This window comes from Podarcis gaigeae, assembly GCF_964106915.1.
Source record: "Podarcis gaigeae genome assembly, chromosome: 16".
NCBI classification, from domain to species: Eukaryota; Metazoa; Chordata; class Lepidosauria; order Squamata; family Lacertidae; genus Podarcis; species Podarcis gaigeae.
Genome location: NC_139693.1, coordinates 18037172 through 18064095, shown reverse-complemented (window position 1 = coordinate 18064095; position 26924 = coordinate 18037172). Strand labels below are relative to the sequence as shown.

Genomic DNA, 26924 nt, shown 5'->3' with positions numbered 1-26924 from the left:
CATTTCTTAACCCTTCCTTTACGTTAAAAACTGTGTGTGTAGATCCGCCCTTAGTTACATCAAAGGAGGCGGTTAGCCTGGAGGGCACCTCGGTGGTATACACTCAGGGTACTGTCAGATACAGCAGTGAACCACTTGGTGTGTAATCTTACAAGACACAGCAGTGATTTTTATTTAACGGCTTAAAATATAGAACATCCATGTCCAGCAATGTCAAAACAAAGCTTTATTTCCCCTGAGTCAAATACCCAAATGGCATGCACACACACACACCCAGACATGCAGACCCAGTATTGGTATGAAAGCCCAGTGAGGCCATAAACTTCCACTGCCCCAGATATGGCCACTTCCCAGGCAGGTGCAAGGCCAATTTGATGTCATGCCAACCCAGGAAAACAACACACCTCCATGTCCCCTGCCATAACTTTTTTTCTTTTGTTTAGTCTGTTTTTTATTGTAATGTATTAATAAAGGTCTCAATAAAATCTTATCGAGGGGAAATGATTCCCCATCCTTCCATCTTTCCTCTTGCTCTTTCGAGGAGCAGGCAACACACAGACCACTCAATCAAAGTCTGCTGCATCAAAGCACATTTGACTGGAGGACCAACAGCAAGTGCTAGGAGTTGCGGCCGGGGAGAGGAAAGTGGAGAAAAATAGCAGATCATATTTTTGGATTCATCAAGGAGGCAGCTTACATTCCAAAGGAGGGAGGTCCCTTGATCCCATTGGCCTGATTGAACCCTGCATCAAGGGACCTATGAACTGGGTGTTGTGGCTATCCAATCTTACCCACCCACAACACAGGGTTTGGTTGCCAGGTCCCACTGCAACACGTGCCCTCTTTAAGGGATGACCTGATTTACATCTTCAGCATAGATTTGAAGGCAATTTATAAATTTTTGCCAATTTAACCGGGGTTGTGTACTACCTATAACACATCTCCATGATATTTCTTTAATAATAGCACATGCAGAAAAATTTGTATAATTTTTTCATAATTTTTCCCACCTCTCAAACCAAATTGCATAGCCCAAATCTTGTCCCCATTTTATCATAAATTCTTTTGTTTGTTCATCTTTTAATTCCCACTCAAGTAACAAATTATACATTTTAGAAAGGTTTTTCTTTGTGTTTTGTAGAATTTCTGATTGGAATTTAGACTCTTCCTTCAAGAAGCCAATTTTCTTATCATGAACAAATTTATTGTTTAGTTGGTAGTACTGAAGCCAGCTAGTGCAGTATACTTTTAATTCTTCATACGGTTTAAGTTTTAACTGTCCTCCTTCTTCCTCTATTATCAATTGTCTATATGTTGCTCCAATTTTACCCATATTTTTCTTTTTGAATGAAAGTATATCAAATGGGGCAGCCCACCATGGGGTTTTGAGTTCCAGAAACCTTCCTCCAGACCTTAATTAATGGATTCCTGATAATACGGTTAATAAAACCCTGATGTACTTTTATCTTGTCTTCCAATAAGTAAGTGTGCCATCCATATCTTATGTCATGCCCCTCAAGGTATAATATTTCGGTATTCTCAAGCCGAATCCACTTCCTAATCCAACAGAGGCAGGAGACCTCAAAGTAGATCTTCAAATCAGGGAGGCCACTCCCACCCTCCATCTGTAAGGAGTTTGAATCTTATACGAGGTCTTTTTGTTTTTAAATTCAGCAATAGCTGTTGCAGGGCGTAGCAGCAACAATCCTTGAGAGGCCCCTGCTTTGATATCGCGGGTTGGAGGGGCCTACAGTGTTAGAAAGGCTGGGAGCCCATTTGAGCCCAAGTGCTGTGTTGGGATTTGTGGGCAGGATTCCCTTGCAGCTTGTACCACAGGCCTCATTTGCTGCATCCGTCACAAGCATTTCTGTAGGAGTGAGACAACCGAACATGCCAAGTGGCTTTTTAGATTAGAGCAAAATATATCTGAGGAGGTGGTAAGAGTTTAAATGAGCTGATGACAGGAGAGAGAGGAATACTTCTTTCATCATGCTAAAACAGGTCACCCAATGTAAATGATAGAGCAGAAGAAGGGGATTTGGACTTTAACAAACCATATCATTAATGTAGGAAAAATGTGATATGACCATAATAGCAGGGCTAGCAGAAAGCCAATAGCCAAAGTTGACAAATAATAAATCATATAACAATGTGGGTCAATAAAAAGTAAGAAATGAGCAAGCTCTCTGCTTATCTGCTCATCTGCTTCTGTAACTGCAAGCTTCACTTGCACAAAGTAGGCTGTTGGCTAAAAGCAGGTGGGGCGCTTAAAGTCAACAGAAGTTTATAGAGTGGTTAGAATGTTTGACAGTGTAATAGATTGTTACATGCAAGTGTGATAAAGTAAGTGTGATCTCAAAAACACCCATGGGTCATCATGACCCAGAAAAACAAACCAGAACATTTAGTGGTTTTTGTGGATTTGCATATACTTGTTGTGACGTGGGGTTTGTGATTTCAGCTCTCTTGACATAATATGCTGGAGACAGTTCTCTAGTAACACTTCTTTATTAAAGCAACAAGACTGAGACCTGAGGAGGGGAGAGCTACATTTATAGGGACAGGGAACTAGCTAGAAAGGATACATTTTGGAGGGAACAATATCAGGCAATCACAGTCCTGCCTTTTGGAGGAAACCAATAAGACAGAGGATCCAAATACAGCAGCTTAAATGAACCAATAGTAGCTGTACCCTCTGGAACCAAAAGGCAGTTACTTTACCCTAATGCAAATACAGACAATAATAATACAGATATAAAATCCTTTGACTCAATACACAACACCCCTCCCCCCCTAGTGAGCACAGCAGACGTAATCTCTCAGGTACTGTGGGGTCCTACAACTTCTACTTGATCTCCTGACAACAGGTGTTGCCGGTTCTGGATTGGGTGTCACCTGTGGTAGGGGGGCTGCTATAGGGGTTTCGTCAGGAACAGATGGAGTCCCAGACATCTCAGGGTCCCCTACCTGTACCTCGTCATCCTGAGGACTAGCAGACCCTGGTTCATTTGCTGAAGCCCCTGGTGATTGCACCTCTGGGCCATTTTCACTCTGGTCTTGCAGCTCTGCGTCGTTAGCCAGGGATGAATTATCAGACTCTTCCCTGCTGAGCGCCCGGCGCCTCAGCTGATCTATATGTCTCTTCCAAACTTGCCCATTTTCCAAGGTCACATAATAGGACACAGGTCCACTAGTCCAGGTGACCGCACCAGCCACCCACCGCGAACCTCGTGAATAGTTCCTCACCCAGACCAGGTCTTCAGGGGCGAAATACCTTGTTGTGTCAGTCTCAGGCTGGGGGTTTGCTCTTGAATTACGGTTTGGCATTTTATCCGGGTGGACATAATCCAGCACCGTTACCAATCTTCTACCCAAGAGCAGCTCAGCTGTCGACTTGCCCGTTGCAGTACACGGCATCGCATGCTGCAAAAATAACATTCGCGCGATGCAAGCTGACCAGTTACCCTCCATTAAGCGCGCAATGGATTCTTTGGCTCTTCTTACCATGCGCTCTGCCTGCCCATTGGAGGATGGGTGAAAGGGCGCAGATGTGACCCCTCTTATGAAGTTATCAGCCAAGAATGCCCTGAATTCTTGGGATACAAAAGCTCCCCCATTATCTGATACAATGGTCTCAGGTAACCCGTGGGTTGCAAACAGCTGCCTCAACACCTTGATTACGGCAGCTGATGCCATGCTAGGGACCATCGCCACTTCTAACCATTTGGAATATGCATCAACGATAACCAAAAAGACCTTCCCCTGGAATGGCCCAGCAAAATCTAAGTGCAGCCGGCTCCAGGGAGATCTGGACTGCTCCCACCAGTGAACTGGTGATCTGGCCACTTCTGGCTGCATCTCTTGGCATGCCTTGCATGTTTGTACCCATTGTTCTATGTTCTGGTCCATTCCAGGCCACCACACATAACATCAGGCTAGCGACTTCATCCTGACCATTCCCGGGTGTCCCATGTGAAGCATCTCAAGAACCCTGTTTCTCAGTGGTGCTGGGATGATCACCCTATCTCCCCACAGGAGACAACCCTTATGCATGGATAACTCGTGCTGCCTTGTCGCATAAAGCCTGAATTTGTCTTCATGCAGACCACCTGGCCACCCCCTCCCCACCCAAGTGAGCACACGGGAGAGAACAGCATCTTTCCTCGTTTTCTCAGCAATATCAGTAGCCGTTACAGGAGCCCCCGGAAGTGTTTCCAGCATCATTATGTGCTCCGCTGGAGCAGGATCCTCATTGCTCCCGCCAGGAAGGGGCAATCGACTCAGTGCATCAGCGTGGCACAACTGTTTCCCCGACACATGGGTCAAGGTGTACTGGAACCCGTTCAGGAATATAGACCAACGCAACATTCTGGGGGAGAGAATTTGTGGCGTTTGTTTGTTCGGGTTGAACAACCCCAACAGTGGTTTGTGGTCCGTTTCAATGGAGAAATGACGACCGTACACATAATCATGGAACTTTTTGATTCCTGCCACAATTGCAAGCGCCTCTTTGTCAATTTGAGCATAGTTGCGCTCCGTGGGCGACAACGTATGGGAATAGAAAGAGATGGGCTTTTCTGACCCATCCGGTTCCCTATGACTCAGCACCGCCCCCAGGCCGTATTGAGAGGCATCACATGCCAGGACCAGCGGCTTCGATTCATCATAATGAGCAAGGACGCTCTTGCTACTCAGCATTCCTCGCAAGGAGTCAAAAGCCTTCTGCTGCCCCTGCCCCCATCGCCACACATTCTTTTTCTGCAACAGTCTATGTAATGGTTCAGCTACCGAAGCTTTCTGGGGTAAGAACGAATGATAAAAGTTAATAAGTCCCAGGAATGACTGCAACTCCGTCTTGTTCTGTGGTCGTGGTGCCTCGATGATGGCCTTAACCTTAGCATCTGTGGGGTGGATGCCTGATGCATCAATTTTAAACCCCAAGAATTCCACAGTTGGCACCCCAAAACTGCATTTTTCCTTTTTTAGTTGCAACCCCACCTCCTTGAACTTGAGCAACACTGCACGGACACGCGCAACCAGTTCCTGTGGGTCTTTTCCAGCAATCAAAACGTCATCAAAAAATGGCAAGACCCCCGGCAGACCTCTTAACAGGCGTTCCATGAGCCCTTGAAAAATCCCTGGGGCCACACAAACTCCAAATTGTAATCTGTTAACTCTGAATGCCCCTTTATGTGTGACAATAGTCTGTGCTTCCACTGATTGTGGGGTTACTGGCAGCTGTTGGTAAGCTTGTGCCAGGTCAATTTTGGCGAACACCTTGCCCCCAGCCAGTTTAGCCAACAGATGTGATACGACTGGAATGGGGTATGAGTTTCCCCTGAGTGCCTTATTGATAGTACATTTGTAATCAGCACAGATCCTGACTTCCCCATTTGCTTTAAGGGGCGTGATGATTGGAGTCTCCCACTTAGCGGAGTCCACCGGTGAGAGAACTCCCTGCTTGACCAATTTATCCAGCTCTGCTTCGATCTTGGGTTGCAGTGCAAATGGCACTCGCCTTGGTTTGAGTCGGATTGGGGCCACCCCAGGGTCCAATTCGAAGTCAACTGGGGGCCCTTTATAACAACCCAGTTTTCCATTAAAGAGACCAGCAAATTCTTTGCATAATGCCTCGCTCATCTCAGGGCAGGTTTGGATTGAATTAAGCCCTGATATACTCAGTCCCAGGGCGGGGAACCAGTCAGTGCCCAGGAGACTGGGGCGACTGCCCTTCGCCATCACCAGTTTGAGTACCGCCTGTTTGTCCCGGAACTGTACTCTCACGGCACACATTCCCATGACATGGATGTGGCCCGCTGAGTATGACTGCAAAGTTGCCGGGAAGGGCTCCAGAGGGGGCAACTTACCCCGGGGGAAGAATGTCCTCGCGGTCTGGTCCGACACGATAGTGAATCCAGATCCGGAGTCCACCTCCATGTCGCACAGCTGACCCTCAATCTTCACCTTGACGTGTGCCTTGCCTTGCGCTGGAAACTGCACGACCCTCCCGTTGATCTCCGTTACGTAGTGGCAGTCCTTTAGAACATGGTTTGCTGTGGGCGATCTGCGATGCTCCAGTCTAGGTGCTCCTGTCGCTCTCAATGCCGCCGATCTACAGACCCTGGCGATGTGACCTGTCTTTCCGCACGTCCGGCACATAGCATCCCGGAAACGACAACTCTTCCGCTCATGGTTTCCGCCACAACCAGGGCACCTGCCTCGGTGATCTTTGTGCATTGTGCAGGCCTGACGCACTGACTCAACCCCACGGACTGGGCTCTGGCTCGGAGTAGCCTCTAGCTCGTCCATGGCATGCGCAACTTCTATCTGTGGCTTAGGGGCCCTGCGACTGGCATCAAGCTCCTCTCTTTCATAATTCTCCGTGGCGGTGGCCTCCTTCAAGGCTGAAGCAAGGGTAACCTCTTCTTAGCCACGATGCGTCTTCTGGCTTTCTTGCTGCTCAGACCACCGATAAACCGATCCAGGAGAGTCTCTTCCAGATCTTGGAAGTCGCAGTGCTGAGCGAGCTTCTGCAGTTCAGCTAGAAATGCAGATACAGACTCCCCAGCACGCTGCTGCCTCTTATGAAACTCCATCCGCAGGGCCATCTTGGTCTCAGTAGGCGCTAAATGGCTTGTTAGGCAGGCAAGAATATCTTTGAGAGATGTCTCACTTAGCTTCGCTGGGGAAGCAATGCCTTGGCTAGCTTGAAGATCTCAGGCCCACAGTAGCTCAGGAATGTGGCCCTTCTTTTGCTGGCATCGGTAATCCCTTGAGCCACTGCGAAGAACTCGAAGCGTTCGACGTAGTCTTCCCACGTGTGGGGCTCTGATGGCTGGAAGGGCTCCAATACCCTTGGACTCTCCATTGTCCTGTGGGCAGGGTCGTCTTCTCAGCTGGCCAGTGAGTCTTGTTCTTAGCTACAATCCAGACTCTGAGGCAGGGCTGCATTTAACCGCTCCTCAGCATTCTGGATCCCACCTTCGTCACCAGTTGTTGTGACATGGGGTTTGTGATTTCAGCTCTCTTGACATAATATGCTGGAGACAGTTCTCTAGCAACACTTCTTTATTAAAGCAACAAGACTGAGACCTGAGGAGGGGAGAGCTACATTTATAGGGACAGGGAACTAGCTAGAAAGGATACATTTTGGAGGGAACAATATCAGGCAATCACAGTCCTGCCTTTTGGAGGTAACCAATAAGACAGAGGATCCAAATACAGCAGCTTAAATGAACCAATAGTAGCTGTACCCTCTGGAACCAAAAGGCAGTTACTTTACCCTAATGCAAATACAGATATAAAATCCTTTGACTCAATACACAACAATACTCACAACTCTCCTGCCCACCTAGCAGTTCGAAAGCACGTCCAAGTGCAAGTAGATAAATAGGTACCACTCCAGCAGGAAGGTAAACGGCGTTTCCGTGCGCTGCTCTGGTTCGTCAAAAGCGGCTTAGTCATGCTGGCCACATGACCCGGAAGCCGTACACCGGCTCCCTCGGCCAATAAAGCGAGATGAGCGCCGCAACCCCAGAGTTGGTCATGACTGGACCTAATGGTCAGGGGTCCCTTTACCTTTACTATATACACACAACTACCAAACCTAATGGGGTGACATACCATATAAGGTTTAAAGTAAATAGTGGGTAAAGGTCTGCAAAATGATGGTGAGGGGAGATATCAACAAAGGCGGGCTAATTGCTAATATGCTTAACTATTGCATCTAATAGGCTATAGGTGCAAAAACAATTAACCAATAGAAGTAAAGGGGTGGGTAAGCTAAGAGCTGAGGCGTGCTTAGCAAAATGTATAAAGATGTGGCAGTCATGTCAATCGGGGCTCTCTCCTACTTTGCAGCATATGCTGAGGAGAGGTGCCCATACAGCACTGTCTGTGAAATAAAGAAGCTTCGTTTTGCCTGGCAAGTGGTGTTTGGCTCCATCTTTTCACAGAATCCATCTGGGAAAAGATCCGAAGGGGCAAATTTGTCAAACAATTAATTTACAGCATATGTTGCCAAAAAGAGGTATAGTTGCAAAATCACTGGAAATGCTTCACCCAAGGAGTTTCATTATGTGACGTAGGGGATAGTGAGGAGACCTGTAACTGGAGGCGTGAGAAACTGTCTACAGCATTTTGCAGGATGAATCTGGGACCTCTTCCCATTTTGCATTCCATCTCTACAGGCAAACACGCCATATTCTTTCCATGGCAACTGGGTGCCAGAAACACCCACAGTAGCTCTGCAGTCAAGATGAAATAATTCTGCAAATTTGATGGAATTCCAAGTCATAGTATAATCCAATCAACAACAGAGCTACCTATCTTATTTTTCTTGCAAAAAAATAAATAAAACCAATTGAAAAAGCAGAAACCTCAAACACGGAGTGGGGGTGGGGGTTCCCAGAGGATCCCCCCCCCCTTTGGCCCTTGGTAGGACAATAACAGTTGTCATTTATTTATTCATTTGAAATATGTATAAAGTACTAAAGATTGGGTGTATGTGGTGTTAGGGGAGGGTTAGTACCTCTGGTGGGGATGTGTCATGCTCCATGTGAGGCAGTTTATGAGGGCTGCCATACGTCTGAATTTCCCGACATTACTGGGATTTCAAAGGCAGAAATGATGTCGGGGGGGGGGTCTGAAATGTGCTGCTTTGTCTTGTATCCTAGGCAAGTTTTTGTTTTTTTAAAAAAGCTCAACAATAAAATAAACTCAGAAGGAGCAGCTCTCAGCAAAACATTTATTAGATTTCTTAGCTGCCCTTCATAAGATTATCGGGCAGGTCACAACAAGGAAACCTATAATTGTACAATATCAGTTCCTGCCTACTCAAACTGGGATTTCTTTTTATTGCAGCATCTGCTTGTTATTGAAACCTGTGTACAGTAACTTTAGCAGACTATTCACAGGTGCTGAAGGACCTAGTCAGAGCTGCCAAGGCATGGGTAGGCAAACTAAGCCCTGGGGGCCAGATCTGGCCCAATCGCCTTCTAAATCCGGCCCACGGACGGTCCGGGAATCAGCATGTTTTTACATGAGTAGAATGTGTGCTTTTATTTAAAATGCAGGGTGATTTGTGAGGCATGGGAATTCATTCATTTGTGAGGCATAGGAATTCATTCATTTCCCCCCCTTCATAATATAGTCCAGCCCCTCACAAGGTCTGAGGGACAGGGGACCTGCCCCCTGCTGAAAAAGTTTGCTGACCAAGGAGATCCCCTGCCTATGATGGCAGTAAACTGGCATGTTTATTGGGCCTAAGGTGCTACTTCTGCCACCTCAGGACAAGATGGCCGCCCAGGAGGGGACAGGTCAGACCCCAATGGCTTCTTCTCTGACAGGGCCCAGGGTTTTGAGCCAAGGACTTCTCATTCACCCACTTATGCTACACGTGAATAAGGAATGCTTCTTTCTGTGTCAACTGAGTTGTTTTTTCTTCTCATGGGTAAAGCCAGCATTTACAAAGAGGTAAAGGACTCACTCCCATAGTAAAGACAAAAGGGGGATGTCCTCTTCATATGGGAAAGAGTTGGCATCATCCAGAAGGCATATGAGAAGATCATGACTACCCAGAATGACCAGTGCTCAAGGATGATGGGAGTTGTAGTTCAAGAACATCTAGGTACCCAAGGTTGAGACCCAAAGAACACCGAGGGGCCAAAAGTTCTCCTTCCCCCAAACACTGAAATTGAAGAGTGCTAGTAAAACAATCCTCTCTGATTCAAGCAAGGCCCATCACAAGTGAGCTCTTCTTCTGTGCCCTTTCCCCCACAGCAATGTTGGCTTTCCTTCCTTGCCCTCATCACCTCCACCCTATGGTGTCATGGCATTAGGTGGTGGCCTGCAGCATTATCTTGAGGACAAATCAACACTTGCAACCTTTTATTTGGATTACTGCAACATGTTATGCATGGAGTTGAATTTGGAAATGTCTGGAAAGGTCAATTAGTACCAGCAATGACTGTTGGGACATAGATTGGCACTTGACAACATAACAATATCTAATCCATCTCCCAACCTCTTCAGTAGATCCCATTCTGTCAAATGTAATTGTTTATGGAAATCCAAAGGGCTTGGTTTAGCTTTTTGCACACATGCTCCTCATTGCTAAATATTCGAACTCAAGCAGATATCATGCAACAACGTCTGCCTGGAGTTACGCTGCAACTATTATTGTAATTCACATTGAGAGAGAGAATCAGAGAATGTGTTCCACATCCGTTGAGATGTATCCAATGTTAGTCCAACTCAGACATGACCGATTGGGTTCCTATAGCTCCTGCTCCATTTTCAAAAGACCTTTATGAACAAGTTAAAAGAGGTACTGGGGCAATGTTTGCCCCCCTTCTAGCAGAGGATGACATATGCTGCCAGCTCCCGGAGACTTTCATTCTAACCTGTGAATATGATGGTCTCTGGGACAATGGGCTGTTGTACAAGAAGCAGCTAGAGGACAATGGTGTGCCAGTGACATGGTTTCATGTTCAAGATGGATTCCATGGAATAATGGGCATTGTTTGTTGTTGGCCACTTGAATTTATGAACACACAGAAATGTTTGCAGATTGTAATATAGTTCTTAAAGTGTTTATAGAAATGGATTACTTTTTTTGTCTTCTTATGGCAGTGTTCCCCTTATGTGGGGGAATCCCCCCCCCCAATTGTGCCAATCCTGGTTAAAGGTAAAACCCTGATCCAAAGTTTTACTCAGTCATCTTTCTCCACAAAGCAATAGCTTAACTCCTCAAGAGTGCACTTAATCATATGGGTGTTATGCATAACCGAAAGTGGATGTGGGGAGTGCTTTTTTTAAAGGGAAAAATGGTGCTGGCACTCACCATGAAGTTCTTACAGTAAATGCCAAACTTTTAATACTGGGGGAGGTGCCAGTACTGCATACTCTTGAGTGCCTCCATTAAAAAAAAACACTCGATGTGGGGAAATGAATTTATCAGTTCACATTTATTTCAACTCCAAGCCATTCTTAGCGATCTCTCTCTTCCACTGCATGTGTATTATTCATTTGGGGGATATTCTCTGTATGTAAAAATAAAAAAGGGGGGGATATAAGAGCAGTTAAAATACCCCAGCCCAAAACCATGTACTGATTGTCAGGAGCTGGTCCTACACTTGAGTAGGACCCTGGCAGAGACACATGCTCTCCCTCCTGGTCATTTGTTCGGAAGCTTCAAAAGCTTTCTTCTGCCCGAACATCACAGCGACCGATGCCAACAGACATTGGCACACTTAGGGATCTGCAGAGTCTTCGCAGCTTGCTTAACAGAACTCAGCATTTTTGCTAATCTACGTTTATTTACATATAAACATACGCAGAGCACTGCAACATGGCTCCCTCTCTCCCTAGCATCAGACAGCAAAGAGAAAGAACAAAGGACAATAGTTCCACTTCACGGAACACAGTAACACAAACATCCTGTCTCCGTCACTTCCCACTCTGTGGAGTCAAAACATACACCGTCATGTGATAGACAAAAATCCCATGACTGCAATCATGGAGCAGGAATTCTAACATCCTCCCCCATTTCATGCACTGTGTTGCAGTCATCAATGTAACTGCAACAACCATACAGATGTCATACACACAGTATACCCCTGTATCACCCGTTCCACCCTTGGAACTACCTGCAACTGGATTGGCTTTGGGTCTTACCATCTTGCACTGCTGATTAGTCTTGGTGTCATTGCCCTTCTGACTATCAGGAAGCCTGGCTTTGTTGGGATTCAAACCCTAGCCTCGTTCCTCTCTGAGGAATCAGTGTTGGCACACACAGCCTCTGGACGTGGTCCAGCTTCCTTCTCCAAGGAAACAGTGTCTAACCTTATAGCCTTTGGGCGTGGTTTTCCGTCCCTCGAGGACAAACTCTGTACCCCTTTCAAGACTCCGGGTTTCAAGACCTGTGTCGAACCACTAACCACAGCTAAATCTGCAACAGCTGTGTTAGCAAACTCCTGAGCATACCTGGTGGGCTTCTCACCCTTCGTAGCTCCTCCTGATCTGTGCATCTGGCGTATCTCCTCCACTGTATCAGTGGAACTCACCTCAGTGCACCTGCTGTTTATAACAGCAACAGACTTAGTATCTAAGTCTCCAGCAATGGGGTAACCTAGGAAAATACACACATTTCAGCAAGTTGTATGTGGATTGGCCGAGCTCTACTACATACTATAGTATTTACTTGTCTGTGTCTCTGTTACTTGCTGGCAGGCTCTGTAGGAATAGTGAGAGAGATTTGATTAATGGCTTTGTAAAGAGAGTGTACAGTTCTATGTGTTTATTACTGCTTATTATAATAAACACAAGTTGTAGTATTCATGTTGTTTTCCTTCATTGTCCAGAAGACAATGTCCAGTCTTCAAACGGCTTCCACGATTTGCGCACTCTGCTAGGCTCATGCTGAGGAAGCGTGTGGGCACAGAGATTTATTAGCAGTCTTCGCTTGTAATAAAACTCTCATAGGTTCTATGCGTGAAAACAGCATATAGTGATATTAATCCCTGTCCACAAATATACTTATGAGGACATGAAAGTCAACTGCGTTTTTAATATTCAAACGAGGAAACTTAACTGTGGTTTGGCACAAAGTCTGGGCAGCAAAAGCAGGAATTGGTGCCATGCTCTATAATCAGTTGGCAATTCAGAAACCATGGTGTGAAGCACATTTCTAAACCATGGTCCATGCTGACTATAGTGTGGCACACCGAGATTGGCAGACTAAGGTTTACAAAACATGATTTGGGTTGGCTGATTTTCAGTGCCTGGGAAGCCTCGCCTGCAACACTTCCAAAAAGGGGCTTTGCAGGCACTGTTTATCAGCACATAAATACAGATACTGCTTATCTGAAAAAGTGTGCATGCACACAAAAGCTTCTACCTGTAATGGTTGTAAGGGGGTTACTTGTGCGTAAGTTGCCTTCAGTTTTAGTTATATTGCCTGGCCAACCATACTTTGGCTGACAGCTCACACTCCGTGACCGGTCAGTCACTTGCAGAATCCGTCAGTGGGGGTTTCTTGAACCTCTTCCAGCATAAGAGCTGTTTGACGCCAAGTGTCCTCCTACTTTCCCTGCGCGGAACTCGTCTGCACAAGTAAGGGGACGGCAGAGGCGTATCAGCGCTCTCTCCACTAGTCTCTGGTGAAGGGTCTTGGAGACCTGTCTCCAATTCCTCCATCTCCCTCTCTTCTCTACTGGTGTTACGCTGAATTCCTTCCGCCCTGCTGGTCCCCTCTCCGGCATCGCTCTGGAGCCCTGCCTCCGCCTCTCGCTCTGATGTCAGATCCCTGACATACCAGAACAAACTTTGTTGTTGTTTAGTCGTCTTAGTCGTGTTCGACTCTCAGTGACCCCATGAACCAGAGCATGCCTTGGAGAAACTCACTTTCCTTTCAAAGCTTTTCCTTTTTTATGTCCATGGAGTTTTCTTGGCAGAATACTGAAGTGGTTTGCAAGTTCCTTCTCCAGGTGGATCACATTTAGTCTAAACTCTCAGCTATGACCTGTCCATCTTGGGTGGCCCTGCATGGCATAGCTCATAGCTTCTCTGAGTTATTCAAGCCCCTTCGCCACGACAAGGCAGTGATCCATGAAGGGGAGAACAAACTTAGTTAGTCTATAAGGTGCTACTGGACAATTAATTTTTTTATTTTATTTTTTATTTTGACCACGTCAGACCAACATGGCTACATACCTGAATCTATTTATCAGCAGGTCATCAGTGCCTGCAAAGCCCCTTTTCATCCAAGCCCCACCTTTACCTACTTCACACCCGATGGCTTCTATGTCATCAGATGTAGGGCAGTTGGTCATGGCTCGGCCAAAACAGCCTGGGGCCATAGGCAAATCGGAGGCCTGGAGGACCTAGTTAGGCCTGGGCAAGTGCCCTCCCCAAGCCACTAGCCCCAGCAGGAGTGGTCCTTAGTGAGCTGAAGGGTCTTTTTTGCCATCAGTGAGTGCGTTGTTGCTGCCTCAATAGTCTTTCTTGCAGGTTTGTCTCTTTTGCCAGCAGCTGCAATTCCCTCTCAGGTGCTTGAGCATTTTATGAGGAGAAAATGCTGCGAGCCTGATGGGGCCTTCGGGGTCACTTTCACTCTCCGAGGCTTCACCGCATGTATTCCCTTGGTGGCCCTCTCTGGTTGGAGGCTTTGAAGGCCCACATTCAGGAGAGCTCGTTGTGGGGCCGGACCACTCTTCTGGGCTTGCAGGAGGACCAGAAGGCCTGATCTCAGGAGAGTCCCCATTCCCAGCAAGACTTGAAGAACCAGAGCCACCAACCCATCCTTCAAGTGCTGAGCTGTCGTCAGGGGAACTGGCGGCATCCCTCTCCAATCTTGAGGGACCACTTTCAAAACCTAAGGAGCATTCGCTTAAGGAGCTGATGTGCCTAAAGGCTGAGGGCTCAGGGTGCTCCAATGAACCTTTCGCCACCAGAGAAGCTGAGGAGGTGCTCCCGTGTCCAGAGCGCGATGGACTGGTGCTGTCTGAGGTGGTGGTGGATTCTGATTCTGAAGAACTGTTGTACTGAAAGCCAGGAGAACTGGCTGATTCCGTGGAAGGTGAGAGACTTGTGTAGTCATAGAAAGAGGCGCTGCTGTATCCAGACGGCTGCCTCACTGGAGGGAAAGAAGGCACTGGCTGGGCTGCTCTCCGCAGTTCCTTTTTCTCCTTGAGATGGTTCTGCATCTCCCTCTGTGGTGTGCCTACTTGGGCAAAAGAACCGATTGATTAGGGAAGTAAAAATATGGTCAGCCAAGAGAGAGCAAATGCAGGGAGGAGGAGGGGTGGGGTGGGGACATGCGCAAATACAGCAGCATGGGAGAACTACCCCGCTGAGGGGGGCGGGGTCATGGGTCTAGAGCAAAGGCCTGTTTTATCCAGCATCCCATTTCAAGCAGTGGCAAGGCATAGGTAGGCAAACTAAGGCCCGGGGGCTGGATCTGGCCCAATCGGCTTCTAAATCTGGCCCGTGGATGGTCCGGGAATCAGTGTGTTTTTACATAAGTAGAATGTGTTATTTAAAATGCCTCTCTGGGTTATTTGTGGGGCTTGCTTGGTGTTTTTACATGAGTAGAATGTGTGCTTTTATTTAAAATGCATCTCTGGGTTACAGTGGTACCTCAGGTTACAGACGCTTCAGGCTACAGACTCCACTAGCCCAGAAATAGTACCTCGGGTTAAGAACTTTGCTTCAGGATGAGAACAGAAATTGTGTAACAGCGGCAGCGGAAGGCCCCATTAGCTAAAGTGGTCTTCAGGTTAAGAACAGTTTCAGGTTAAGAACGGACCTCCAGAACGAATTAAGTTTTTAACCTGAGGTACCACTGTATTTGTGGGGCATAGGAATTTGTTCAATTTCCCCCTCCAAAATATAGTCCGTCTCCCCACAAGGTCTGAGGGACAGTGGACCGGGCCCCTGCTGAAAAAGTTTGCTGACCCCTCAGTTAGAATGTCGGACTAGGACCTGGGAAACAAGTGTTCAAATCCTCACTTGGCCATAGAGCTCCCTGGGTGACCTTGGGCCAGTCATTGCCTCTCAGTACAACCTACCTTACAGGGTTGTTGAGGGGATTAACTGAGGGCGGGTGGGGGGGGGGAGACCAATGAATTGGACTCATTAGCAGGTTTTGAGTAAACATTTACAAATAAGAAAATTTATATAAATTATAAGATTAAATATAAAAAAAGAATCGAAAGGAAATAAGCAGGATTTGATACTGTGTTAAAATAAACAAGAAAAGGAGGTTGAGGGAAGTCTGGGGGAGGAGGGGAGGGGAGGGACAATTTGGGATTGGTGAATTTATGATATATGTTATAATGTAATTTGGGGGGAAGGAAAATGTAATAAAAATTATTTACAAAAAAAATTAAAAAATTGAGGGGGGACGGACCATGTCTACTCAGTGCTGAATGACTCAATAGGCAGACCAATGAAGTGCTTAGGGCATCAGAAAAGTTAAGGCCACCCTCCAAAAATGAGTACATTTTTTTTAAAGTATCAAATCAGCCATTATGTGGAAAACCAGAACTTTGTTAGATTTCCTTATCCTCTGCTGCACACTCTTTCCCCATTTCCTGTTCTTTTAGTTACTTATACCCACCTAAAGAAAGGGGCATGCTACTGATATAGGTAGAAAAAATATTTTTGGGATTATTATTATTTTACCATTTAGTACATGGTAGGGTTGCAAACCTAGTATACTGGGGGTCACCCTAATCTTTTCTGTGATTAGGGTCTTACTCCATATGCACCCACTTAACCACTTGGATTGGCGAAAATGGCGCTGTTGCAGATACCACCCAATACCCATTCCGCCTTTCTTTGTAAGCTCCCTGCCTATTGACATCACCTTCACTTCCCTGTACAGTACTCTTTTTGGCGCCTGCTAGAAAAGAGTTTTGTTTAGGCAAGACTGCCTAGGTGTTAAGAAATTTGGTGTGAGATTCAACCTGTGGCTATTTCAGCTTCTCCAAAGTCTTAAAATTATTAGTAGCAGTATTTTTATTATTGATAATTTCATTGTCCCATCTTTATCTGTAAACCACTTTGAGGGTTAAAGAAAACACCAATGAAGCGGTGTTTAAATTTTATCAAACGAAGTTCTCACTCTGGCCTTGTATATACACCAACATGAGCTTTTTGGAGAAAAAGGTGGAGAGATAAATAAATAAAAAAAGAAGCTAGACTGAATTGGCCCATTCCGGCTCGGACTCTGCTGGGGGACCGAGACTTATTCAATCCAGCAGGAGGAGCAGCAGCAGCAACAGGGCCCGAGAGAGGGCGGCGCTTGGCAGCGGCAAGCCGGAGCGGCCCAGCGAGCGCGGTTAGGCTTCCCTCTCTGTCGGGGCGAATGTCCTCCGGGCTGCGGCGGGCGGCCCTGCTGGGATTCGGCCTGCTCCTCTGCAGAGCGGCTCGAGCGGGGCGCTGCCCGGCCCCGCGTTGGCCGCCTTCGCCCGCAGCCATGCAGAGCGCGGCGGCGTCTGGAGCCGCGCAGGGACTCAAGTACCTCGGGTGAGACTGGAGGGAGGAGAGGAGAGCCGGCGCCCTGCCGCTTTTTCCTGGAGGGCCGGGTCCGAGCCGCGGCCCCGCGTACCTCTCGGACTGGTTGGGAGGACCGTCCTGGAAAAAAGCCCGGGGAGGGAAGGGAGAGCTAGCAGGAGAAGCAGCAGCACGCGCTGCTCTTGCAACCTCCAGCGGGGATGAAGGCCTGGGGGTGATTTGCAGAGACCTGGTCAGTGGACACGGAAGGAGGCCCAGGTTGAGCCCCACCCGCCGCCGCCGCCACCTGTGCTCAGCTTCAGGATTCCGGTGTGCAACTTGTAAAGGACTGGCAGTGCCCTCGAGCATGCACAGATTGCAATTCTTGGCTGCAGCCTCGCTCATCCCATTAGCGAGACTGTGACATCAAGGCGTCCTGCGTTGTTGTTGTTGTATATTTAGACTAAATAATTGATTTCTTATTCTGCTTTCCCAGGGTGAGTGGGTTACAACGACATGAAAACACAAGATTAAAATCGGTTAAAACGTGTGTGTTTTTTTGGGGGGGGGTTGGCTGAAGAGTGGGGTAAGATCTTGCAAAGTATTGTAGCGATATGAAATCGCGAGCAGGATTCGAGATATTGGGGGGGGGGAGATAAGGCGGAGTTGGGGGGGGAGGTTAGCAACCAATATAATGCAGCAAGTAAGGATAAGAATAAAAACATCAGGGAGGGAGGGGTGAATGATATATTGTATGTGAATTAAATTTGTTAAAACCTTTGAAAATCTATAAAAAATCAATATTTAAAAAGAAGAGTGGGGTACAAATGCCACAAAAAATAAATAAGCAAGCATATGTTAGCAAGCAGAATAGGGTAGGGCTTTATATGTTTGTATAGATAGATATTGATCCATCGGGGTGGGGGGACCTTTAGTACTGCAGATGTTGCTGTTGGACTCTTGACTCCTGGCCAGTGGCCTGGTTTTGATGGGATTTGTAGTCCAGCAACATCTGGAGGGCCAGAGAGTGCCTGTTCCCTGCTGTGGGTGCCACACACTCTAGTCAATTCTGCTCCCCACATCAAGAAAGCACAGTCACACAAACTTCACTTTCCCAAGCAATCTGGGTAAAACTCCAGTCCATGAGATCTGAGCCTTTGAAAACACAGAGAGAGCTGAAAAAGGACACGGGAAAGGCGGTCACTCTTCCAACTTCCTCCTTTGGCTCTATTTGCTTTTCAAGCAGGTGGGGAAATAACCACCCTCCCTCCCTCATGGCCCAGGGGGCAGAGAGTGGGCAAGAACTAGAGGCACTGTTGTGCCCATAGATGCCATGTCGCCAGCACCTGCCTAAAAGTTGTGATGTGTGATGTGTCGCCAAGGGGGTTTAGGATCCCACTTTAAACCGTCATGGCTTTCCCCAAAGAACCTTGGGAGTTGTTAGGATACAGTTATTCCCTTCCGAGCTCTGCTGTTCCCAGACTTCCCTGGGAAGAGAAATGGGAGGTTAAACAGACCTGTTCTGTGAGGGGAACAGGGGGTCTGCCAGCAACTCTCAGCACCCATAACAAACTACACTTCCCAGGTTTCTTAGCGGGAGGCCATGACTGTTTAAAGTGGTACGATTCTGCTTTAAATGTATAGTGCAGATGGGACCTACCCCTTCCCTCTGCCTCTGCCTGACCTTCCTCGTAAAGCTGTTGTGTACAGGAAAGGTGTGTGGATAAAGGATGAAAGTGGGGCTACAAGACTTAAACGTATCTCAGGCAATGAAAATACAAGGATAATGTTGTGCTAAGAGATTCTGTCTTCTCCTGGCCAGCCAGAAGGAAGCTCAAGCCATAGACCAAGAACTGTTTGATGAGTACAAATTCAGCGTCGATCAGCTGATGGAGCTGGCTGGGTTGAGCTGCGCCACAGCCATTGCAAAGGTAGGGGTTGCATGCATAAAGAACAAGTCAAATGGTGCCGAAAGCTGGGGCTGAAGTGATGGCCGTGCCTGAGAATGACCTGTGGAACTACTTGCTGCAGGATGCTGCAGAGCAGGGATGGGGAAACCTATGATCCTCTGCGTGTTCTCAGCCTACAACTCCCACAATCCCTGGCCATTGGGCTTTCAGGATGGAGCTGATGGGAGTTGGACTCAAAAAACCTGTGGAGGGCCACATTAGGGTGAAAGGGTCACAGCACCACCAACCTCAGCCTGCGCTCTGCCAGCCCCCATTTGCCTGCCTTCTTAGTTACAGTGGTCCCAGGGGAAGCCGTGGCTGTCACCTTTCTCCTCTGTGTCCCAGTGCTGCTTTTGTAGAATTCAACTGTGAGGTGGATGGAGACGGAAGTGGAATCAGCTGGCTCCATGCGCCTTTGGCTCTGGTTCTGACTGCTGTTGGGTTCCTTGGCTTCCACCCCACCAGCCCCATTGCCCTTCCCAGTTTATCCCACACTTCCTCCACAGAGATTCCTGATGCATCTTTGTGAACTCATAAGGACTAGAAAAGAATGCACTTAAAAAATAAAAGTGAGGTGCTTGAGATACTGAATTCTCCATCAGATGATGATAATAATAATAATTGATTTCTTACATCACACCCATCTGACTGGGGCGCCCCAGTCACTCTGGGTAGCTTCCAACAAAAATACAAATTAAATTTGTGCTAACCTTTAAAGTCCTAAACGGCCTTTGCCCTGTATACCTGAAGGAGCGTCTCCACCCCCATCATTCAGCCTGGATACTGAGGTCCTGGTCTGAGGGCCTTCTCGCAGTTCCTTCACTGCAAGAAGTGAGGTTACAGGGGACCAGCCAGAGGGGCTAGTGGCACCCACCCTGTAGAATGCACTCCCATCAGATGTCAAAGAGATAACCAATTACATGACTTTCCAAAGACATCTGAAGGCAGACCTGTATTGGGAAAACAAAAAAAAATCCTTCCAGTAGCACCTTAAAGACCAACTAAGTTAGTTCTTGGTATGAGCTTTCGTGTGCATGCACACTTCTTCAGATAGGTATCTGAAGAAGGTATCTGAAGAAGTGTGCATGCACACGAAAGCTCATACCAAGAACTAACTTAGTTGGTCTTTAAGGTGCTAATGGAAGGAATTTTTTTTTGTTTTGAGTATGGCAGACCAACACGGCTACCTATCTGTAACTGTATTGGGAAGTTTTTGATGCTTGATGTTAAAGCTGTGTTATGTTGGAAGCCGCCCAGAGTGATGGGGAAAACCTAGCCAGATGGGTGGCCTGTTGTTGTTATTAAACAAAGCAACAATGAAAAAGTCAAATGAGAATAATACTTCAATTGATACTTCAATCCACGGGTTATTTGCATCATCACAGAATTCATCTATTCACAGAAAACACTTATGTTTGTCTTCTTTTCCCACAAGGCCTACCCAGTCGGCTCTACCATTAACCAGCCAACCGTCCTGATTGTGTGTGGCCCTGGAAACAACGGAGGAGATGGCCTGGTTTGTGCCCGGCACCTGAAAATGTTTGTGAGTGTCCTTCTCCTTTATCCTTCAGTAGAAATCTAGGAGCACGTTTGCAAACGGTGCTTCATTCTTGCGTAGAATTGGGTTGGGGGTTGAGCTTGTGGATGTGGTTAATGTGGCATGTAATGTAGGAACTGACTGTTTTCAATGGAGATAAGAAAACCTTGCTAGATCAGGAAAATGGCCACCTGCTGCAGTATCCTGTTCTCACAGTGGCCTGTAGGAAACCCACAAGCAGGACCCAAGCACAAGAGCACTCTCCCTTTCTGTGGTTTCCAGCAACTGGTATTCATGCTTCTGACCATGGAAACAGAGCGTAGCCTTCGTGGCTAGTAGCCATTGATAACCTTAAAGGACATGTCAGTGCTTTAGAAACATAGCTCTCTTAGATGATCTAGTGATAAGTCAGTCAACCTTCTACAGCCCTACAAATCACATTTTCTTGCCATGGTACCAGTGTTCTACAGGCAGCCATGAAGTGGAGGTCAAGAATCAAGCCAGTTGACTGTAACACTAATCCTTCCCCCAGAGAATTCTGGGAGCTGTAGTTTGTTAAGAGAGTGAGAATTAGGAGATTGCTATTCCCCACAGAGAGCTACAATTCTCAATCCATCTTCACAGGAACTCTTAAGAACTGTTGCTCTCTGAGGGTGGAAAGGGGTCTCCTAACAACTCATTTCCCTTAATGAACTACACATCCCAGAATTCTTTTGGGGAAGCCATGACTATGTAAAGTATCATAGTGCTTAATATGCATTGTGTGGATGTGGCCAAAGTATGGCCTGTTCAAATCCAATGGTTTGTTGTGCATTAAGCATCACCACCTTGGGGAAGTGACCAGCGATGTTCCTGCAGATGCTCTCAGTGATCAAGCTGCAATACCAGGTGTCAGATGGCTCCTGAGGTAGCTTGGACCTAAGTTGTTTGGGGCTTTGTAAATCAATACAGTTGTGCAAATCTTCGTAATTTGCATTGAGGCCCTCTTCAGGTTATAACCCAGGATACAATGGTACCTCGGGTTAAGAACTTACTTTGTTCTGGAGGTCCGTTCTTAACCTGAAACTGTTCTTAACCTGAGGTAACACTTTAGCTAATGGTGCCTCCCGCTGCCACTGCCGCGCAATTTCTGTTCTCATCCTGAAGCAAAGTTCTTAACCTGAGGTACTATTTCTGGGTTAGCGGAGTCTGTAACATGAAGCGTCTGTAACCCGAGGTACCACTGTATAAGTGTTCCAGATAAATAAATGAATAGCATGTCTCTCTTGCAGGGCTATGAGCCAACGCTGTTTTACCCTAAACGCCCCAACAAGCCACTTTTTGAAGGTTTAACCACGCAGTGCAAGAAAATGGACATCCCGTTCCTTTCGGAGTTCCCATCAGAAGTAGGTAGACCACCACCTCTAAAACCCAGAAGAATGGGTGTTGGATCAGGTTAAGAAACACTATGAACCCACATCTTTATGGGCAGTAGCAAAAATATTAAGGTCAGCAAACAGGGGAAATAAATTGGATTGCAATGTAAACTTGAGGTGGGGAACCCCAAGACTACCTTTGTGGGCCCATACGGAAATTACGGGGAATGAAACTTCAACTTGTTTGGTATGATATACTGCTGGCTCAACTAATAGTGCCAGATACATGCAAGAAATGATTTCTGTGTGCTGTTGGTAATTTGTGACTCTGTGCAGGTCAGCTGAGGAGTGACTAGGTTTTCAACCTCACAGGTGGGGAAGAAGGTCTGCCTACACCAATGTGTGTCTTAACTTTTCATTCCTTTTTTCCTGCTACTGTCAAAATTGGTTGGGTTTGGCAGGAGGGGCTGGCTCTGATCTGCGCCTGGGGTGGGTGTCACAGAACGTGACGGTCGAGTTGAAATATTTACGATTTGGCAAAATCTGCATTAAGGCACCTGTATAACCTCCTTGATTCTAGCCACATTTCACACACCTATCGGCTCCTTTGCAGCCCTACTTCCCATGTTCCTGTGATTTTTTTCTCTGTCTGGAATGTTTCCGTGAACTCTTGTTAGTGCCACCTGGTATTCTGGAGGATAGAGAGGTTTGGGGGAGTTGCACAGAAACTAGACTACTCTCCAAAAGCTAAATTTGCATTGACTTTTTGGCCCACTTTTGTGTTTTGTCTCGTCACACACACACACACACACACACCCTCCCTGTTATCTGAATGAGAATTGGCCTTTGAGGCCATCGGTCACAGCCCATGTGTTACACTAACCTGTTGCCTCTTGTTTTGTTGGCAGGCTGCATTCATTGACGAGCTCTACGGCCTGGTGGTGGATGCCATTTTTGGGTTCAGCTTCCAAGGGGCTGTGCGAGAGCCCTTCGGCAGCATCCTGAGCACTCTGGAGAAGGTCACTGTCCCCATTGTGAGCATTGATATCCCTTCTGGTATGTTGGGCCAAGGATGCTCTCTCAGCTGGGTACCCAAATATTATTTCAGCTTCCGTGTAATGTAGCACATGGATTTCTTTTTTGCATGCTCCATCTCCAGCCCCCCCTTCAAACTCTGTAGCCAAGACTGAGCCCAAAGGAAGCTGAATTCTTAACCTGCACAAGTTTAGGAAGATTTGAGCTTTGTGTTTTGCAGTAACTCATTTTGTAAATAGAAATAATAATGATACTTTGCATAATGTATATCTAGTTACACAGATAGAAGCAAGGAGTAATTCGCAGCCTTGGGGACTAGAAGCCACCAGCAAGTTTTGTTTTACTTTTTTTAAAAACAGTTCTTAACTCTCTCCCAGTCCCATATTCTGTGCCTTGTGCATATATTCAGGGCTGCTTATGGCACTTTGCACCACTCTTTGTGGATGAGTTACCTGGCTTTTATAAAGATTATGCAACCATGTTTTGAATTCTCAGTCATCAGAGAAGGTTTCCTTAGCCCTCGGGCTGCAGCACTTTCATCCCCCTGCCACCATTTGGAAACATTTATTTACAAAATAAATTAGGGGGGAGGGAATTAAAGCTTCCAGTCTGCTCTGGGTTTGATGGCAAATGAAACCAATTTTGTTTGGGGTCTCCAATTTGGAGGATGGCCGTTTGTTGCTTGAGGGTTGTTGACAATTAATGGATCTAAGTTAGTACTTTTATTTTAGGTAGCTGTATTCTTTGATTGTATATCGAATCTGAATAGTACGGCTTGGGGACTTTTTGGTTTTATTCCAGATTTGTTTTGTTTAGATGCCTTAGGGCATTTTAGAGTATGAATATTTTAATTCAATACAGCAATTGCAGAACGGTGTGCAATTTCATGACACACCCACATGGAACCTTGGTTTGAGCCCCCCCCCCATCTGAATGTTGTTCCCCAGCTTCCTGGGTGGGACCTAGTTATCTGCCCTTCCATTTCACATTCCAAAACTGGGGTGGAGAACCTCAGAGAGATAGTTCTTGTATTGCTGATTTCAGGGTGCTAAGAGGTAGTAAGGAATAAATGTTTCTGCAAAATTTGGAGAACATGCTACTGCCATTAGGCTGGCTCATGGAAGCACCAGCTGCAACTTCAGAGTAAAATCAGGCTTTGGGGCTTTATTAAAATGTTTGTATGTTGCTGTGCAGTCAGTAATCATAGATTCATATAGAGTTGGAAAGGACCACGAGGATCATCTAGTCCAACCCCCTGTAATGCAGGAATCTTTTAGAGACCAGAATTTTGAATTCTGCCTCATGATACTGGTTTTGCAGAAATGGGCCCAGCCAGCCGTGGATCAATTTGGCAGCCACTTAACAGTCAGCTGTTGGATTTGTAATTTGGAACATACTGAATTAACCAGGGTTTTCATTTAGACATTGTGACTTTGTATCAAAACTCCCTACGCATTAGATCAGGCATAGGCAAACTCCGGCCCTCCAGATGTTTGGGACTACAATTCCCATCATCCCTAGCTAACAGGACCAGTTGTTAGGGATGATGGGAATTGTAGTCCCAAACATCCGGAGGGCCGGAGTTCGCCTATGCCTGCATTAGATCCTCATTTTAAACATTTGACGACTCCAGCCCCATTATTTGTTGTTTCAGTTTCAGTTCTTGTTAAAGAACATTTTTTACCCTTCTGTTGAGATCCCACTCACTCAGCCAAGCACATCCTTTCCCTCCCTACAATACGGAGATAATTCTGACCTACCTTACAAGGTTGTTGTAAGAGAATGTACATGGGAGCACCTTAAAACATTCAAAAAGCCACTCTATGAATGCTGAGGTGGTGTCAGAGACTGGCTAGACAAGAGGAGTGGTGGCTACCATTTGTCCAGGAAGTACCACTGGGGAGGAGGGAGATTTTGAGTTTGACTCAGACTGGTCCACAGAGGGAACCATCAGGAAAGTCTTGGAGCCAGAGAGTAGGGGCGAAGGGGAGAGGCACAGTGTGGGCACAGACCCTGATAGGGAGAGAACAGAAGATACATCTTCCGTGTTGTAGGACAGTCCTCTTCCGGCCCCTTTTCTCCCCCCCCCCCCAGCTCAAGAAAGGAGAGCTAAAAAGCAGAAAAGGCAGATAAGAAAAGCTGAACGATGCCAGAAGAATGTACAGAGAAACACTTAAAGGACGGGAGGGGTTTCCAGCTTCTGCAACTTTCATACCTTGATAGCCTCGGTGTAGGGTATCTCTGGTTGCGAAGCAATAAAGTTCTTTGCCTTCAAGCCACGTGCCTCTTCCTGATTTGCAGCCTGGTCGGCAAGGCTATTCTGGCAACCTGACAGGTGGTAAGCATCTTCCTTCTACGGCAGGCATGGCCAAACTTTGCCCTCCATGTGTTTTGGGACTACAATTCCCATCATCCCTGACCACTGGTCCTGTTAGCTAGGGATGATGGGAGTTGCAGTCCCAAAACATCTGGAGGGCCAAGTTTGGCCATGCCTCTTCTACGGAATAAAGGACTACTTGCACACCAAGGGAGTTACAAAGAAGTTTGATATTGGCTGCTGCGTTGTAGCACATTGATAAACCACATGTCTCTATGAAAACCAACCTTCCTTAACCTGATTCTTCCTAGACGTTTTGGACTGCAACTTCCATCGGTTCCAGCCAGCACACCCCTGGAGTGGGGGCTGATGGGAGTTGTAGTCCAAAGCAGCTGGAGGGCACGGCAGGTTAGGGAAAGTGGCTGTGAACTTATTTCTCAAGCACTTGTCCTTCTTTGATTTCAGGCTGGGACGTGGAGAAAGGGAACCCCGATGGGCTGCAGCCAGACATGCTGATCTCTCTCACTGCGCCCAAGAAGGCCGCAAAGCAGTTCACTGGACGCTACCACTTCCTAGGCGGCAGATTCGTGCCTGCAGCGCTGCAGAAGAAGTACTCCCTTAACCTCCCGGAGTACCCAGAGACAGACTGCGTCCTACGGCTCTCCTAGCCACTGCACCCCAAGCTGGGGAGACATCTGGATCAGAGGAGGAATTGAAATTAGGTTGGGTTAAGGTTGGGTGGTTCATTATTTGGAGTTACAAGTTAGGCCTTAAGAAGTAGCCTTGGATCGTAAGTGGACACACAGCAATTGAGAGCAATATGGGAAGAGATCAGAAGACTTTTGCGACCAAACAAACCAAAAAAGGCTGCCTTCCATCACATTGTAAAGTATGATTAGTGTCTGGGAAAAGGAACAACAGTGCAGATGTGGGGAGCCTTTGGCCTTCCAGATGTTGCTGAACTAGAACTACCACTACCACCTTCCCTGGCCGTCGGCCATGCTGGCTGTGGCTGATGGGAGTTGTAGTTCAGCAACATCTGGAAGGCCCCTTAGGAGAATCTCATTCTTTTCCTTTGTGCAAGGAAGAGACTGTTTTATAGACTGTAACGAACTGAGAGAACTTTCATTTTCCTTCAATAAAAATGGTGTGATTTAAAAATAACTTTGCTTAAAAACACACACCACCAACTGTTGTTGTTGTACTTGTGGACATCCTTTAGGGCAGAGCTGGGCAGCCAACCGTGCATGGACCAATCCAGCCCAGCTCCTTAGGTTGGGGCAGCTCCATGGCAGAATTCTACACTTGCTGCACACAAGAAATGGGAGAGCAGAAACACTGGACTTGTATGTGGAGGAAAGTGCCTCTGCTGGATATTGGCTACACCAAATGTCCCTGTTGGGCTAATGCCCTGATAACCTACTTCTGGGCTTCTTAGCAGCCAATAGATGGTCATTATGAAAAATGGGGGTTGTAGCCAACATTTGTCCCATTCGGAGCAGATTCAATTAAATTAGTAGACTGTTGTGTCTGTTCATCTCACTAGGATTAACGCTGGATGGAACCCGTATTCACACGTTTAAAGCACTTTAAACAGTCATGGCTTCCCTCAAAGAATTCTGGGAGTAGTAGGTTGTCAAAGGTACTGCGCATTGTTAAGAAACCACCATTCCCCTACCAGAGTTCCCATGGAAGAGGGATTGATTGTTAAACTGCTCTGGGAACTGTAGCTC

At 46.8% G+C, this 26924-nt stretch overlaps 1 protein-coding gene and 1 long non-coding RNA gene across 2 annotated transcripts; one reads left to right on the top strand and one right to left on the bottom strand.

The window, feature by feature from the left end:
* Nucleotides 1-11085: 11085 nt before the first annotated feature.
* On the bottom strand, nt 11086-17322 carry LOC310834311. The gene is made up of 3 exons (XR_014559176.1): nt 17249-17322; nt 13312-14722; nt 11086-12894 (listed from the first exon to the last, which is right to left on the bottom strand). It is a non-coding gene; the product is annotated as an uncharacterized lncRNA (long non-coding RNA).
* On the top strand, nt 16798-26368 carry NAXE (NAD(P)HX epimerase). Its single transcript, XM_083717640.1, has 6 exons — nt 16798-17031; nt 18821-18929; nt 20383-20490; nt 21756-21869; nt 22748-22895; nt 25657-26368. The coding sequence occupies exons 1-6, from the start codon at nt 16871-16873 to the stop codon at nt 25857-25859; spliced, it is 843 nt and encodes a 280-aa protein (XP_083573766.1). The 5' UTR covers nt 16798-16870; the 3' UTR covers nt 25860-26368.
* The last annotated feature ends 556 nt before the right edge of the window (nt 26369-26924 follow it).